Below are 18,317 nucleotides of genomic sequence, written 5' to 3' on the forward strand. Positions count from 1 at the left end.
GCGTTGGCGAGTGGGCCCCGCCCCCTGCTTGCTGACGGCAAAATTCAGCCCTATATCTTTTGTTTGGCACTGCAGCTTATAAAATTCTAAGATCCCAGTCCTGAAAGATAACTACATTAAAATAACATGACTACATTTACATAAAATCAGTATTGTGTGCTTATTAAAAGATATCAATGCTCAAGACAAGAACATTTTTCTGTTTTTGCCACCCAGTATCTAATTTGAGCATTTCCAGGGCAGGTAGAGCACAGTCCGGTGCTGAATAAAGCTCCCTTCATTTTGCCCTAACAAATGGCTTGAAATTGAAATAATTGAATATTAGCAGATATCCATTCATATGAAATTCCTTTACATGGAATTTTTAACAGATGTTTATTTGTTGAAAATAAAATAAATAAATCCATGAACAACTTGATTTCATGTGCTTTAACTCAAGTCTTAGAAGAGCACCTGTTGGTGTACTTTTAAACATTCTTAAACCATCTAATATCCTCATGATCTCTCTGATTGAAATTGTCAATAATTTTCATTTTGACTGCACCTCTTTAGACACTGGGCCGTAACTTCCAAACTCCCAAGCATCTTATTGGTTTGGGGGTGGGGGGTACACCAAAGATGCGCTGGGGAATCTGCTTCGGACGTTCACAGGTAAGATTTGCACGGCAATTGCCCAGAAGTGCAGGCTTTCCATGGGCAATCGCCCTGCACTGGGAACCATTCGAAAATGCAATTTAAAGTGCAAACTTCAGGTGGTTCTGACTGGGTTACACCAATCGTTACCCAGAAAAAGTTAGAAGGATAAAACCACTACTAACTTCTGGGTATTTACAGTACAGACCCAGACCGAATCACCACAGGACTCCCCCAGCACCTCGAACCTCCAGGGACTACTCCCACCGCTCCCCAACAGGACTCCCCCACTCCTGACCCTGCAGGGGTCTCCCCCTGACCCCCCACCTGACTAAACCTTTGCTGCCAGGCCCGATTCTCACCTCCACCCGCCTCCAGGCCCGACCCAACCCGAGACCTGACCTCCGCCACTGCCCTACCCCGCACCCCACGACTCCTGAGGCCCATCACCTCCACCCCAGTGCCCCCAGGCCCGACCTGACCTGAGGCCCCGAACCCCAAAAACCACCCCCACCCTCGCAACTCGTGGCCTGACCCGACCCAAGGTCCGAACCACCCCACCCCAGGCCCAACTCCCTCCCCCCAATGTCCGATTCGACCAACCTCCACCCAAGGTCTGGCCCCTCCCCCCACCAAGGTCCAACCTGACTCCCATCCGAGGCCCGACCCCCTCCTCTGAACCCTCCCTCCAACCCCTCTGACCTTCCAACCCCTGACCCCCCCACCTCCAACCGCTCCAACCCCCGGCCTCCAATCCCCCAACCTCCAATTCCTCCCAACCTCCGATCCTCTTGCCAGCCTCTGATCCCCTCCCTGACCTCTGATCCTCCCCGCCGACCACTGAGCATGCCCCACCCCCGAAATCGTATCAACTTACCTTAGACACTTACCTTCTCCCTGGTCTGTCAAGGACCTTGAAATTTCAATGGACCTTTAAACTTACCTGGTTTACGGCAGTTAGTGTCTTAAAAAAGGGGGCATGACCTCTCTCCCTTTGACTCTCCTGCACTTCAACACTAGGCCCCAGGAACGCACTGTACTGCCTGGACCTCGTCTGGCCTGAGTCAGAAGGTCAGGCAAGACAGACTGTGAAAAAAAATCAGGTAAGAAACTGGGCACGGAGTGGCAATCCAACGCTGATTGCCACTCCGAGGAAGTTCAGGCCCATTAAACCCCAGTTGATCTGTCAAACAGATGAACTATTCTAAAGCTTCTGTTGTTGACATACTTTTGACACCTGCAAGAAGATGTGTGATATGGATCTAGGAACATTTGTTCTCCAGCTTTCTTCCGAAGCATGAGGAAATGTGTAGCCTCTACACAATTTTATCTGGCTGGTAAATACAAAGAAACACATTCATTAACTGACCAAGGTATTATTCTGTAGCTTAACCAATAAAAATTGTAGGGCAGGATTTTCCCCCTGTCGGGGGGGAAGTTGAAGTGCGGGTGCGCAGAGGCATTTTATGATTAGGAGCGGGTCACCATTTTACGTGGGCAGGCCAATTAAGGCCTGCCCAGCGCGACGTCCACACGGAAGTGCTGTGCGCTCCCTGTGCAGGCGGGGGGTTGCGGGTGGGGGAGGATTCCCTAAACCTGAGAGCGCACTCTTTCGCGCATGCGCACGAAAGAACACACTCATCTCCCTGAGGCTAAGTGCTGCCTCAGGGAGATCGGCTCTACTGTGCAAATTATTAAAAATAGAAAAAAAAATCCCTGACATGTCCGCTTATTTGACAATGTCACATGAGTTGGGACATGCCCATAAGTTTTTAAATAACTTTAATTAAATTTTTTAAAACCTACATAAAACCTCATCCCGTCCGTGGATGAGGTTTCATGCTTTTTCTGAAGCCCGCCAGGGCTCCCGGCCTGCCCACCTACCTTAAGGTTGGATGGGCAGGTCCATTAATTACTTTAATGGCTTTGTCAATGGCCTTAATTGGCATTGACAGGTCGACAGGCGCACAGATGCCTACCTGAAAATTTAAATGGGGCGGGATGACGTTGGTCGTTCCGCTCAATGTCACCGCACATCATTTTACACATTGGCGAGTGGGCCCCGCCTCCCGCTCGCCGAGGGGAAAATCCTGCCCATAGTTGCTATGAGTTTGTGCCGGTTTTTCTCTGAAACTGCCCCACCTAACAATCTGAAACCATAGCAAAGCCAACCAACAACTGCAGTAAAGACAAAAAAGGGTCAAAAATACACACCTCTACAAAAGAAAAGATAGGTTAACATTTCAATTGTAGAGTTTTCAAAGCAGAGCTGCCACTTCTAGAGTACATAGGAACATAACATAAGAAATGGGAGCAGGAGTAGGCCGTCCGGCCCCTCAGGCCTGCCTGGCCATTTACTAAGATCATGGCTGATCTGCCCCAGGCCTCAACTCCCCGATATTTCAAAAATCTACCTACGTCCTCTTTAAATACTTTCAGTGAACTAGCCTCCACAACTCTCAGGGTAGAGAATTCCAGACATTCACTACCCTCTGAGAGATGAAATTCCTTTGCATCTCCGTTTTAAATGAGTGTCCCCTTATTCTGTAACTATGTCCCCTAGTTCGAGATTCCCCTACTAGTGGAAACATCTTCACAACACCTACCCTGTCAAGCCCCCTCAGAATCTTGTATATTTCAATAAGATCACCCCTCATTCTTCTAAACTTTAATAAATGAAGGCCCAACCTGTTTAGCCATTCTTAATAAGTCAATCCCTTCATCCCAGGAATTAGCCTAGTGAATCCCTTTTAAACTGCCTTCAATGCCAGTTTATCTTTTCTTCACATCTTCCCTTCACCCCCCCTGGCAGCATTCCGCAGGGATTGTTCCCTCCAGGACACCCTGGTCCACTCCTCCATCACCTCCTACACCTCAACCCCCTCCCACGGCACCTTGCCATGCAACCGCAGAAGGTACAACACCTGCCCCTTTACTTCCCCCCTCCTCACCGTCCAAGGGCCCAAACACTCCTTTCAAGTGAAACAGCACTTCACTTGCACTCCCCTCAATTTAGTCTACTGCATTCGCTGCTCCCAATGCAGTCTCCTCTACATTGGAGAGATCAAACGCAGACTGGGTGACCGCTTTGCGGAACACCTTTGGTCTGTCCGCAAGCATGACCCAGACCTCCCTGTCGCTTGCCATTTCAACACACCACCCTGCTCTCAAGCCCACATGTCCGTCCTTGGCCTGCTGCAATGTTCCAGTGAATCTCAACGCAAACTGGAGGAACAGCACCTCATCTTCCAATTAGGCACTTAACAGCCTTCTGGACTTAACATTGAGTTCAACAACTTCAGATCATGAACTCTCCCCTCCATCCCCACCCCCTTTCTGATCCCCCTTTTTCCAATAATTTATAGTTTTTTAAAAATATATTTTTCTTTTCCCACCTATTTCCATTATTTTTACATTTATTTCCATCTATTGTTTTATCTCCACCTTTTAGCCTATTTCGATCCCTTCCCCCCACCCCATCTCCACTAGGGCTATCTGTCACTTGCTCACCCTGCTTTCTATCCTTAATGTCACAATTAGCACATTCCTTAGCTAATATCACCACCGTCAACACCCCTTTGTCCTTTTGTCTATGACATCTTTGGCAATCTCTTCTTTGCCTCCACCTATCACTGGCCCTCTATCCAGCTCCCCCTGTCCCATCCCCCTCAACCAGCTTATATTTCACCTCATTTCTGTATTTCCTTAGTTCTGATGAAGAGTCATACGGACTCGAAATGTTAACTGTATTCCTCTCCGCAGATGCTGTCAGACCTGCTGAGCTTTTCCAGCTATTTTTGTTTTTGTTTCAAATTTCCAGCATCCGCAGTATTTTGCTTTTATCTTTTCTTAAATATGGGGACCAAAACTGTACACATTACTCCAAGTGCGGCCTCACCAACACCCTGTACAGTTGTAACAAGACTTCCTTATTTTTAAACTCCAACCTCTTAGCATTACAGGCCAAAATTCCATTTGCCTTTTTAATTACTTGCTGCACCTGCATGCTAACTTTTTGTGTTTCATGCACAAGAACACCCAGATCCCTCTGTGCTGCACTTTTTTGGAATCTCTCCATTTAAATTATAGTCTGCCTTTTGATTCTTCCTACCAAAGTGCATGACCTCACACTTTCCTACATTAAACTCCATCTGCCAAGCTTTTGCCCACTCACTCAACCTATCTATATCCCCTTGCAGATTCCTTATGTCCTCATCACAACATGCCCTCCCACCTATTTTTGTATCATCAGCAAATTTAGATACATTATGCTCTGCCCGTTTCTCCGAGTCATTAATTATAGATAGTAAATAATTGAGGTCCTAGGACTGATCCTTGTGGCACTCCACTAGTTACATCTTTCCACCCTGAAAAAGACCCATTAATCCCAACTCTCTGTCTTTTGTGTGTTAACTAACCTTCAATCCATGCTGATACATTACCCCCAAAACCTTGAGAATAGGAGTAAGCCATTCAGCCTCTCGAGCCTGTGGATCGTGGCTGACCTGTATCCTAACTCCCCCATCTACTTGCTTTCATTCCATAACCCTTAAAACACTTGGTTAATAAAAATTATCAATCTTAGGTCCAGATTTTCTCTCCCGGTTCAAGTTTGCAGAGAATGGAAATTTCCAGCTCTGCGAATCTGACCTTTAAAAATGGCCACCTGCAGTTGTGATTTTCGTTTTGAGGGGTGGGCTGGATTTGCGGTCGGGCAACTGTTTCCCAGTACGAGTGCGGAGGCTACTAGATGTGGAGGAGGGCTGGGCGGAAGGCTTTGTGGCATCAAATATTTAAAAAGATTAAAACAAAAAACAGCCCTCACCCCCCCATATACTCCCCATGCGCCATCCATCTTAACCTATGTTATCTCATGCCCCCACCCAGCCCCATGGTGCCTCATACCCCCTATGCTAACCCATGCCCACCATGGCCCCCCATAACCTCCGTGGCCCTATTATGCCACTGTGCTAACTCATGCCAACCCATGCCCCCACCAGCCTTTGCCCTTACCCCCTCCATGCCAATGCATCTCTGTATCCATTGTCAGTTCTTTGACAGCTTTGACTCAGTTGCAATGAGGTTATGCACTTTTTACACACAATCATGTTTATTTTTCACAATCACAAAGGGTACCTTACCTCTCTCAAAAGTGCCTTGGGACCAGATCCAAAGGGGTACCTTACCTCCAAAGGGGTTCTCTGGCTATCCAAACAAATCCATCAGCTAATGGGAACAGTTTTTCTTTGTCTACCTTATTTAAACCTGTCATAATCTTGTACACCTCTATCAAATTTCCTCTCAATCTCTTTTGCACTAAAGAGAACAACCCTGGCTTTTCTAACTTAACCTCATGGCTAAAATCGCTTATACCTGGAACCATTCTGGTAAATCTCTTCCGTACCTTCTCAAGGACTGTCACATCCTTTCAAAAGTGTGATAACCAGAACTGCATGCAATACTTGTCATTTATTATAACGCTGCCTAACATCATTTCGTCTGACAAAACAACCATTTACCACAGTTCACTGTTTTCTGTTCTTAAGCAAACTTTTCATCCAAGCTGACATTGACCCTCCTATTCCATAAGTCTCAATTTTGTTAACCAGCCTTTTATGTGGCACTTTACCTAACACTTTCTTAAAATCCATATAGACAACATCAATTGCATTCCCTTCATCAACCTTCTGTGTTATTTTATCAAAAAATTCAATTAGATTAGTCAAGCACGATCTGCCTTTTACAGATTGGCGAAGGGTGTCCTTATTAACTTAAACCTCTCCAAGTGTCTTTTGTTCTTTTTCCCCGATTATTGTTTCTAAAACCTTACGCATCACCGATGTTAAGTTACTGACCTGTAGTTACGAGAAACATCCTTATACCTTTCTTGAAAAGGGTGTCACATTTGCCACTCTTTAATCTTCAGGTACCTCCCCCATACATAGGAAAGAATGGAATTATGGCAAGTTCTTCTGCTACTTCCATCCTCACATCCATTAGCAACCTGCGACGCAAGCCATCCGACCATCCAGTGACATATCCACTCTAAATATAATCAGCCTTTCCTGTACATTCTATCAATTTTCATCCCATCTATTACCTCTAGCATCTCCACTTATGCCAATATTTTGTCAGCATCCTCTTCCTTAGCAAACACTGATACAATGTACTCTTCAAGTATTCTAGCCTTCCCCTGGGCCTCTAAGCATACATCATCCTCTTTGTCCCGAATAGGATTCACCCTTGTCATCCACAAACTATTTACATGCAGGTAGAAGGTTTTTGGTTTGTAAACTTAAAAAATAGAAAAATAAAAAAATTATTAACATGTCCCCCTCATGTGACAATGTCACATGAGATGGGACATGTTAATAAATATTACTTAAAGTTTACTTTAAGTTTAATATTACTTAAAGTTTATTAAAGATTTTTAAAACAGACATGAAACCTCATCCCACCAGTGGATGAGGTTTCATGTTTTTTCTCCTTCCCACCAGGGCTCCTGGCCTGCCCGCCAGCCTTAAGGTTGGATGGGGAGGGCCTTTAGTTACCTTAATTATCCTGTCAATGGCCTCAATTGGCCATTGACAGATCGGCAGGCGGACATCTGATTTCGCTGAATACTTAAATGGGGCGGGATGAAGTCGGGGGTTCCTCCCGCATCATTTTCCCGTCGGTGAGCGGGCCTTGACCCAATTCGCTGACAGGAAAATTCTGGCCCATAATTTTTTGATTATTAATGGAGATCTCACTTAACCAAGTGTCCCCCACAGATGCTTTGTCCACTTGGCCCACTTCATTTTCTGGCATTTCAGTCAATCAATATCCATAGAAGAAGGGATTGTATGCTTAATATGTAACCAAACCAGGAATCATCTGAATGTTTATATTACTGTTGTTTAGGTGATATTTTTGGTTTCACCTGTTTACCTCACTAGAAGTTTCTAAAAGTGCAGATAGTTACAAAAGCACATTGAAATAAGAAATGCATTTTCCTTGTTTTGTATAATACTATTGCAACTAATGTTACCTGGGCAACAAAAATACCCAAAATACCTCAAACAAGTTTGCTGTAATCATATGGTAGAATGGAAAGGTTATTTCTGAATGAATTTCTTTCCAAATAATGGGCTAGTTAATTAATGCATTTTAAAGCATAAACAAGATGCCTTCAGTGTTTCTCAATTCGCAGTTTTGACAATGGGAGCTTGGTCAATTCGATTCCTGCTCTAATCCATTGAGTCACAGGTTTTATTAATGTGCATGATTTGGCTATTAACCTTCTGAGTACTGGGAATACAGTGAATGTGTACATGAGCAAAATGCTCCAGAAGAACTGACATGATGTGGCAATGGAAGAGAACACAGTACTCACAGGGCTAAAGAGCTCCCTGATCTGCTCCTAAAACCCCTTTAATTATTGATGCAGCACATGCATGGCAAAATGGCTATGCTTGCAAGAATAATGTTGTTATCATCCTACAAACCTATTTTACTAAGTGCTTTGATTTATTTTTGTACAATACTACAGTGATGCCTTTTAATATGTGTTCATTGCTTGCGAGGTTATTCCAACAATTCTAAAGTTGGTTAAGAAATAGAGCATCCTTAGTATTCCTTTTAAAGTCAAATCATTACAAAGAATTGAATTTTATTTATTGTTGATTTTTCCTGAATTTCTTTGTTTGAATTACAACTGCGTTGACTTTATCCATAGCACTGCAGTACAGCAATTACTTAAGCCAAACAGTAGAAATTCACAATCGTCGTTAACTCCTCCCCACCCTATGGTTTGATTTCAGGGGTGTGCATTAAATCAGATCTTCAAATTCTCAGGTTCATTAGCATTCACAATTTCAACAAAAATTTCATGAATAAAAAAACAGCATAATAGAAATGATGCTACTGATTATTCATAAATGATAAGCAAGAAATTATTGTTGAAAGTAATCCAATGGCTAATGCATTCACATAGGATTCTTCTGTAAGGTAATTTAATGTACAGAGGACTGTCATATAAGCAGGTTAACAGTCTCTTCAGTGCTTTTTCCAATGGTAATTTATAGCCTAATATTCAATAGTTTTCAGAAAGAATGAGTATAGTTTACTGATATTTGAAAACAGGCAAAAGAAAGTTAACCTTCTAAATATGAAAGATATGCAAGACAAAGCAAATGCAAAATTTAAGACGAGTTGCAATAAATTTAAGAGGACAGATAGACAGACAGCCAGGACTGTATAATGTAAAAGGATATTGTATTTAATTCTTTGAAACTTTAAAGTTTTTTTTAAAAGGACAGTGACAGTAGCTCTCTTGAAACACTTAAACATCAAAAATTAAGTCCTGTTACAATGAGAGAACTTTTCATTCATTTTTTTTTTCCATTAGTACCCAATGAGATGAGGATAACCAGTCTGCTTGAGATTTTGTTTTGATGACTTTGTCCCTGTTGATAGGATTAATCGCCATCAGAGACCCGGTTTGGTTTCACGGAGATCTGAACCAGTGCTTACATTGGCGGTAGGAAAGTAAGTGAATGTAGTAGTTGTTCCTTATCATAAATACTAATAACTAAACCTTTAGCAACTCCCTTAAAACCAGTGACAGTCACCTTTATCTAACTGGTTCACTCGAGTATTTTGCAGAAAAGTGAGGAGGAGTCTAAATGGACAGTTGAGATCACCCTGCCCTCTCCCTTCCCTTTTAGCCTAATTATTGATGTTTCAGATGTTCCACAAAGAAAGAATCCTAAACTGGAAAGGATTAATCATATGGCCTTAATGAGTTTATACTTGTGAAATTCATTATCTGTTTTGCAGGCAATGTTTGTGAGTGTCTTAGCAAAGGTTATCATTACTGATGCTATTTTGAATTTTAAGAATGCTTTTATTTTACATTGGAAACACCAAGAATGTTATTTTACTTAGTTTTTCAAGTCACAATGGAAATACTTTTGGAATAATGATTAATCTATTTTTTGATAGTTATATTAAAAAAACTTGAATGATTTTCTAAAATTTCCCTGTTTTATAGGTTTCCAGCCCTGTGCAGCTGCATAGACATGGAATCACAGAATTGATTTTATCATGTCTGTCCTTGCGCTCGTTCTCTAACTAGAACTATCTACTCTAGTCCCATTTTCCCTGTAAAAATGTATACTCTTCCTTTTAGAAATACCTAATTCCCTTTTATTATAGCCTCTTCCTCAATTACTACTTGAAGTAAAGCATGCAGGTGATTGCAGATATCTTCAGAACTTTGTATAGAAGCCATGTATAGAATTAACTGAGGTAGAACCTCTGGCATTTTTCTGCATCTTGGGAAGAGAACAGCAAAGGTGTCATGTAAGTTGGATGTCTTTCACCAGCGCTGCCTACCCAAGATCCTTGGCATCACTTGGAGAGACAACATCACTAATGAGGAAGTACTACAGCGGGCTGATCAGAGGTACCTGCAGGACATCATGATGGAGAGATGACTGATGCTGGCAGGCATGTCCTTTGCCTCCCTGACATGCACCTCACCAGAGTGGCAGTGGAGTGGGCATCACTAGGCGGAAGAAGAAGATGGGGTCGGTCAAAGAAGACCTGGCAAAGTTTAAGGACGACTTCCAAGAGCCGGAAACCACCGGGGCTGGAGCGAAAGAGATGGCTGAGTCTTGCTGCCCATTGTTCCACACAAGACCAGAGGAAATAAGGCTAAGCCCAAGTCATTATCTAGGCATTTCACACACTGCTAGTTAGCTTCAGTTGATGATACAGCCAAGATTGGCAAGTTGCAAACTTAAAAGGAGACTATGTGCAGATATCAGTAACATCAAACCCAGGTCTACGCACGTCACTGAGTTATTTCAATGACAAAATAAAATAAACTCTTCTTCAAAAGAATGTTGTCTCTCATGAGATGCAAAGCTAATACTACATTATAAAGAAATTATAAATAGAGTACTAGCATCATTTACTCTGCCCCCCTACCTACATATGTCTCATATTGCAACCTGCTGTAAAGTTAAAGGGACAGAATATCTTTGTGAAGGACACCGTAACATGAAGGCTCAAATCTTCCAGTCAGGGTCGATGCTGGACGCAATGTCACTGCTCACAAAGATTTCTGCGACCCAACCCTTGTATGATATTTCAGCTGTATTTTTCTATCCCAGCTGAAGCATCAAAGGGTTTAGCACTGTATCTCCAAGGGAAGACCATCAGGCACAAGAAGAAATGGAAGAATAGAGACATGCCCCCTTTTCACGACAGTAGCTACCATCTTCAGGTAAATTTTTAAAGGTCTAAGTTTTTCAGTAAGATCATGGCCTGAATTTTATGCTCCCCCACTGGTGGGTTTTTAGGTGGGGGGATGGAGTGTGAAATTGAAGGAATGGGATTCCCTCCAGGCTCCCGCCTGCCCTGACCATGCAGCGATTTTACACTGGGGCGGGCAAGGCCTCGGACGGGAAATCCACCCTTGCCCCAGTTGAAGCCCTTAAGTGGCTAGTTATTGCCACTTAAGGTCCGTTTCTCACCTAACCTCAATTTTTAGGCTGGCGGGAGGATTGACCTTGCATGAGGATGCCCGAAAACCAACAGACTTAGATCTCAGGTGAGAATTGGGGGGTTCGGGGTTGTGGGAGTGGGGGGCTCCATCAGAAGGCCCTTTTGGGTTGGGGGATTATTAGGTTTGGTCGAGTGTAATGGAGTGGTTGGGAGGGGTAGTTGGATCTGGTCAGATGGTAAGTGAGTAGTTGGGGAGTGTAGTTGAGTGGTCGGAGGAGGAGGGTAGTCAGGTCATGTTGGGAGGGGTGATTGGGGGGCTGTCAGTTGTGCTGCTTATTTGAGTAACACTGGCTAACCACTGAGCTAGATCAGGTATTAAACTGTAACATTTCCAGTTTAAGTATACAGGTAAGTTCTGTATACCTGGTCTAAGTCTCTGACACTGAGCTCAGGGATGGAAACATTTGCAGAGGGTCCAGGGCAGCAGAAATCAGCTCATTGGAAGTTTAAACTTCCAGGGCAATATCTGCATATGTCTGTACATCAGAATTTCTGTGGGGTCCTGACACACATCTCCTCAACTTACATCCCACTTTCGATGACCCGGAGACCAGAACATTTTTACTGGCATGTTTTGACTTGATGAGATCAAAGTTATTTGCCATTTTTCTCACTACTGTCTGCACAGCTCATAGAGTATTGCATTTTGACCTAATTAATGTCACTATAGTCATGTTTAAATAAATAATACACATTTGCCACATCATTTTTCATAAAGACTGATCCCCTTTAATGTTTTCAGTATTGCATGAAGACACAGCCAAATAAAACTGAGATGGAGGGAAACCTGTAAAGGACATGCTCAATTAATGTATCACTTCAGTTTATTCCCACATCCACTGAGAGAGGTATCAATATTGCAGGCTGCAGGCAACCCTGTCTTGGTAATGGCTCTCATCCAGATGAGGAAAAGGAGGGCCCATTGCAGGTTGGCACAGGGCCAGAAGAAGCAAGGGCCTGAGCAGCAAGAGGCAACGGATCCTCTATAAGATTAAGAGGCTGGCCAACATGGACCCCTGCAACGGCGAGCATTGACCCATGAGTGTATTGCCCGGGGTTCTCTTACCTAGAGATGAGTGATCCCAGGATGTGGTAGCTCATTCTGGCCTGCAGCAAATGAATGTCTGTCTGGGTGCCCTTTAAGTATAGCGCCAGGTTCTTCAATCCCCATGAGATAACAGTGGGATAGATGATTTCCTGCCTGCCTTCGGCACATGATTCGCCGAGTTCCTCGTGGATGCCTAATTAATGAGCTGAAAATCAAAAGATTGTGCGAGTTCACCCACCCTGCCGCCAAGCGGGAATCATGCTGACTTTCCTGCCTGCCACCAAACGTAGGGTGGAATTTTCCATAAATGAGGACTGAGTGTGCTGGTGGCTGGTTCCAGCAGTGCCCACTCCGCTGTCTGGAATGGCGGGAACTCATGCTTGGAGCTTCATTAATTATGCAAAGGCATGTGTCGGTCCAAATCACCTGGCGGGTCAGGAGCTGATTTGGCTGCCCGCTGTCAGCTGGTGGGTTTAAAGGTCTGGGTGTCATATTTAAAGGCCAGTCCAACACACAATCTCATTCCCTCCAGTCCACCAGAGATGGCTGGCAGCCAGAAGAGGAAGGCCAAGAGCCTGAAGAAGAAGGCAGCACCCGCTTCACACACCATGCCCTCCAGGCCTTGATCAGAGGGGTGCAGGTGCAACGGCATGCGCTATGTTCCAGAGAAGGCTGCAAGAAGTGCAGCAGTCTCACCTCTCTGGCCTGGGAGGCTAGCAACCATGCCAGAAATGCCACCTAGTGCAGGAAGAGGATGAATGATCTCATCTGCACTGCCGAGATGAGTCATCCTTCAACCCTCTCCATTATTAAACTCTCATCATGGCACCATACACTCAAATAGCTACTCTGTTCAGGGATCTCACACAACCATTAGTGGGGGACACATATCAACATTCATTCTCTCACTGAAATTTTCACATCACCACCATCCCATCTACCATTTTGCTCACACTCCATCCTCTAGTCCTTCTGGGGAGGGCTCACCACACACAAGGGACATGCACCTCACCCAACCTCTGCTCCATCCCTTCTCAGCACACGCCTTTCTTTCTTCTTCATACAGGCGAAGCTGGTGCACAACAGGCACGGGAGATCACAGACCGGGAGAGGGACGGCCAACATCGTTGCCTTCACTGAGTTTGAGGAGACTGCAGCTAAGCTGTTTGGAGAGGACAGGGATCGCTCCTCTGGGGAAGGGGAGATTGGCCTCTCCCACCAACCTCGTATGGATCACAGCTCCATCACCTCATCAAATCCTAACATTCACAGCAAGTCACGTGCAGTCTTTATCTAGCTCATGCTCATTAACTGAAACCCTATTTTCTATTTCCTAGGCACCAGCAGATTGAGGTCCCCATGCCAGTCCAGCACCAGTGCGAGCTCCAGACTTCATCCAAAGAGGAAGCTCTGGAAGAACCGTCACAGCACTCACATGCACCCTCCACCAGCTCAGAGATACACACATCGGTGGGGCACAGCCATAGATTAGGCTCGGGCTGAACTTCTGGGGAGCACCTCACTGACACGTCCCTGCAGCAGTCGGAGGCAGGGACAGCCCAGGTCTCTGGCACTCAGAAGGCTGCTGGAGGCCAGCCACTCACTGAGTCTGAGTCAGGTGGTGAGCCTCTGGAAGTGGCCATCAAATCAATGCTGGAGATGCAATGACAGGCAGTGGAACATCAGGCAGAGATTCGACAGTCACTCAAGCAGCTAGAGTGAACGATGGAGGAGTCCATTCATGTTCTGTCTGTTGTCGTGGCTCCAACTTGCGAGCGCCTCGAGGTCACCATAAGAAGACTGGCAACCACCATGAAGACCTTGGTCCAGCAGGCCTTGCCAGATTTACGCTCGGCCCTGCACCCCATGGCCACACACCCTGGTGGGCACCATCAGGATGTAGGTGACATGGGAATGAGGTACCTTTACCCCCCCCCACAACCAGGTCCACCATCTCCTGCAGGAGTCAGGGTGGGGCCCGCGGGCACCCACAGGGAGGATGAGCGTCAGCCAGATGCCCCGGGGGCCTCCTCTCTGGACACTCCAAGGGTGTGCAGCCGCTCACAGCCCCCTTTGCCTGTGGCCCCATCTAATCCAGCTTCTCAGGCTGCCAAGGGCGCTTATGCCCCTGAGCACGTGACCCTCTTCAGGCCAGGGCCCTCTAGGCCCTGGGCCACCAGAGGACGGCTGCCAAAGTCATCGTAGACATCAGGTCGTAGCAGTCAGCAGGCTGCCTCCATGTCTGCTGCAGATGTTGGAGCTGTACCCAGGTATAGCAATAGGTTTAAGAAAGTTAAGAAAAATTGTGTAACTTTTGGGTCACGGGTGTGCTAGGCACGTAAATAAATTGCACTTTTGTTAAAACATTTGATGGTTACGTGAATGTTCCTGTCAACTGAAGACGTCGTGATATTGTACTTTGGAATCCTCTTACTTCAAGGTTTAGCCTTGCTCCAACTCAGTGATAGTGGCCCATTGTGAGTTTAACATTCATGTGATGTCAACCTCAGTTGGACTAGTCTCCACAACCTTGTGTGATGTCAGGGAGATGTGTTTAAATGTTTATTGAAAGTGTGTGATGTAAGCATTTCTAACCCTTGTTCCTCAAGGAACACCATTGAGTGAGGGCAGCTCATTAGCATTGATATTCTAGCGGCATTTGTGTCTCCTCAGTCGTAATGACAGAAGAAAAGACACGCACGGGAGAAGGAGATCCCCAGGCATGTCTACATCTTAGTCGCAGCAGTGTTTGCTTCATTAGATGGCAGCTTCAAGTCATCTCTCGATTCGCTCTTGTTCCTAAGTGGACTCTCAGTTGCCAGAGTGAGCTCACTCACATGGCACTACAGACCAAAGCAAAGATCATGGCCTGGCGATTCATGAGGTCAGAATGCGCAAGTGTGAATGCGGGACTCATTCTTACTGGAAGTGGGTGGACATGCCCTGAGTTGAAAGAAAATGGCATTGAGGGCTAGGAGAGATGTGGCCATATTCCCTCACTTTACTCATCCTTGAGCCTGTCAGCAATTAACGTATCATGGGTACGTCTCCCACATCTTCCTTCCTCCATGGTGTGATAGCACTTATAGCCCTCAGCAGCCTCGTGAGGTTCCTGGGTCTCTGGATCTTCATCCTCTGATGAGCTCTCAACCTCCACCAGTTCATTCTCTGGCAGGGGTTTACCTCTTTGCATTGCCAGATTGTGAAAGGCGCAACACACTGCGATGATGCGGGAAACCCTGTCGGGAGTGAGCCACCTGAGCGGTCCAAGCATCTGAAGTGCATCTTCAGAAGCCCTATGGTCTGCTCTATAAGGGAGCATGTGGAGCTATGAGCAGCATTGTACCTCTCCTCGGAATGACTCTGAGGGCGATGCACCAGTGTCATCAGCTAGCATTTCAGTGGGTACCCCTTATCCCCAAGCAACCATCCCTGCAGACGTAATGGCCCCTTGAAAATCTTAAGCACCTGGAAGTGACACAGCATGTAGGAGTCATGACAACTCCCAGGGAACTGTGCACAAACATGCAGTACGTGCTTCTGGTGATCACACACCAGTTGTACATTGATGTAACGATAGCCCTTGTGGTTTATGAACATTAGGGCCTGCAGCCATGGAGCCTGTATAGTCATATGGGTGCTATCTATTGCATCCTGCACTCTTAGGAAGCCTGAGATGGCGGTGAAGGCAGTGAATCTCACAGCCTGGCTACCTTCGTCCAGAGCAAACCTGACATAATGTTGGGCCTTCCTATAAAGGGCATCTGTGACCTTCTTTATACAGCGATGTGTTGCTGACAGAGAGATGTTGCACAGGTTCCCTGTTGATCCTTGGAAAGAACCAGAGGCCAAGAAATTGAGTGCTGCAGTCAGCTTCAAAGCCACAGGCAGCGGATACCCTCCAACTCTACATAGCATCAGGTCTTCACAAAGAATGTGGCATATGTGAAGTACAAGAGCTTGGGACATGCGCAGACGTGCACGGCATTGTCTCTCACTCATTTGTAAATAAGACTCTTCTATGATAAGCTCTAGGTCTGGTGAGTCACCCCAGTTGTCTGGGTCTCTCCTCCTGACCCTCCTGTTCATGCTATGGCTCCGGGTGGCCATGTCCCTCCTGCTGGAGCTGCATGCAGAGTCACCTCTCCCTCCTTCATCTCCTCTATTGCATTAGGACACTGACAAAGGCAGCATTGAGCTCTGGATCCATATGTGTTTTTGCCTTCTCTTTGAAAGGAAACATTGAAGACATTAATGGTTCAAGGGGCAAGAAGGTGAAGCTCAGAAGATGACACATTTGGAAACTGTATGGGTCCATAGTTTTTCCTGCCCTACTTGCATGGTGGCTGATGCCGCCTTGCCCCTCGTTCACTAGCACACACATCGAGGTGACCAAGATGGCATCGCAGATATGTAACAACTTGAGCTTTGCGTGGGATGCTAAAGTTTCAGTGAGATGAGTGACCAACCTAGCTCTGTGTTTCAATCTCTGATGCCCCTGAGGGAAAAAAACAGTACTCTTATTTCTCAGTTTTTACTGGTGTTCCATTTTAAGGTATACAAGACCAGTTCAGACCAGTATTCTTATTTCCCAGTTTTTACTGGTTTTTCCTTTTGGGGTGGCATAATAATGACCAATCAGTTGTTCATGGTCAATGAATGGATGCCCTTGGCCCATAGGAGTGTCAATTCTGGTGAACACGTGACATGCCTTCACTGATGGAATACCATATATGATACAGCTGTGCCTCCTTCACTTTTGTCTGTATTCCCAAATTCTACATTCCTATGTGTTAGTCTTGAGATGCAGCTACTGTGATGTGAAGCCACTGAGTTTTGAGTAGCCCTTTAACAGTGCTAATGAAGCCATTGGCTTTAAGTGGCTTTCATTGCAAGGAGGTCTTCCCCCTTTCTTTCTAAGCAGACTCCTGCTCACTGCTGCAGCAACAAGAGATTAGAGGGTGACCCCAGAAAGGCCCCCCACCTGTTCGTCCTTCCCCCTCCCTACCATTCCACAGCCTTCCTTCCCCGTTGCCTTCCCTCCTGTTTGCCCTTCCCTCTGACTGCCATTCCACAGCCTTCCCTTCCCGGTGTCCCCCTCGTGTTCATCAACCCCACCCTCGCCTCACAGCCCACCCTGTGGTTGAAATGCTAGTTTCTGAAGGTAGAGGCCTGCATGAGTACCATAGCACAGTGGTGTTCTTTGGGACAATCTAGGCAAAGAGCAGGAGCTGACCAACGCTACAGCCCCAGCAGTGTGACGTTCATTGCAACAAGACCGGCGCAGCGCTATACCAGATAGACTATGTACGTTCCACTCACCTCGAAGTTACCAGTGAACTGAAGTCCAACTTGTCCATGTCACCCCTTTTCAAATGGGTTTGAGGTCAATGCAATTTCCTGCTACGTGAAGCCAGATTGGAAGGCCTGACAAGATTCTGGCAAGCAGTTGTGTTGATGAGCATTCATGACATGTTAATGAACGCAAATGACATGCTAATGAACGCAAATGGCATTCGCGCTACTAGTCAGCGGGACAACTGACCGCCATAAACCTACCATCGGGAGAATCGTAACTTGTTTTCACGACGGCAGATTTGTGACCTTTTGCCTGTTGTTGGATTCTCCATTCCCGCCTGCCACAAAACCCACTGCAGGCAGTTTGGAAAATGTCCGCCCTTAGTCTCCAGAATGAAAAATTCCATCCAATGTTTTTTTCCTAATTTAAAAAACCTCGTGACTAACTGTACCATATAAAGACTTTAACCTGAACATCCTCCCCATGTTTTTCTTTAGAGAATGGTGGGTAAATAATAATCTTGAAAACTTCAGACATTTAGAGTGCTCTGTTATCATCTGAGCTCTAAACAGAAATTATTTTCATTAAATTGCATTAATCTATTATTTTTATGTAGATACCCCCCCATATATTAGTAGATAGCGGTGTCATAAAAAATTCAGTTAGTCCCATCAGAGCTATGTGATAGGAGGGACTTTGGAAGGTGCCATGGATGCCATAATCAACTGATGTGTGATTCAGTTTGTGAAATAATGACTTCAGAATTTGAATGTATAGTAGAGT

The 18,317-nt window shown here is 45.4% G+C and overlaps 1 protein-coding gene across 6 annotated transcripts in view; it reads left to right on the top strand.

The window, feature by feature from the left end:
* The window catches only part of pde4d (phosphodiesterase 4D, cAMP-specific), a 1,053,459-nt gene that overhangs the window by 839,475 nt on the left and 195,667 nt on the right, over positions 1 to 18,317 (top strand). Inside the window, exon 3 of one of the 6 annotated variants that reach the window (XM_078549378.1) lies at positions 9,091 to 9,162. The exons of the other annotated variants lie outside the window; for them this stretch is intronic. Coding sequence (XP_078405504.1) covers positions 9,091 to 9,162 — 72 coding nt within the window. The remainder of the gene's footprint in view (positions 1 to 9,090; positions 9,163 to 18,317) is intronic. 6 annotated transcript variants of the gene reach the window in all.

The sequence above is a fragment of the Cetorhinus maximus genome, chromosome 1 (genome assembly GCF_964194155.1).
Source record: "Cetorhinus maximus chromosome 1, sCetMax3.hap1.1, whole genome shotgun sequence".
Classification (NCBI taxonomy): domain Eukaryota; kingdom Metazoa; phylum Chordata; class Chondrichthyes; order Lamniformes; family Cetorhinidae; genus Cetorhinus; species Cetorhinus maximus.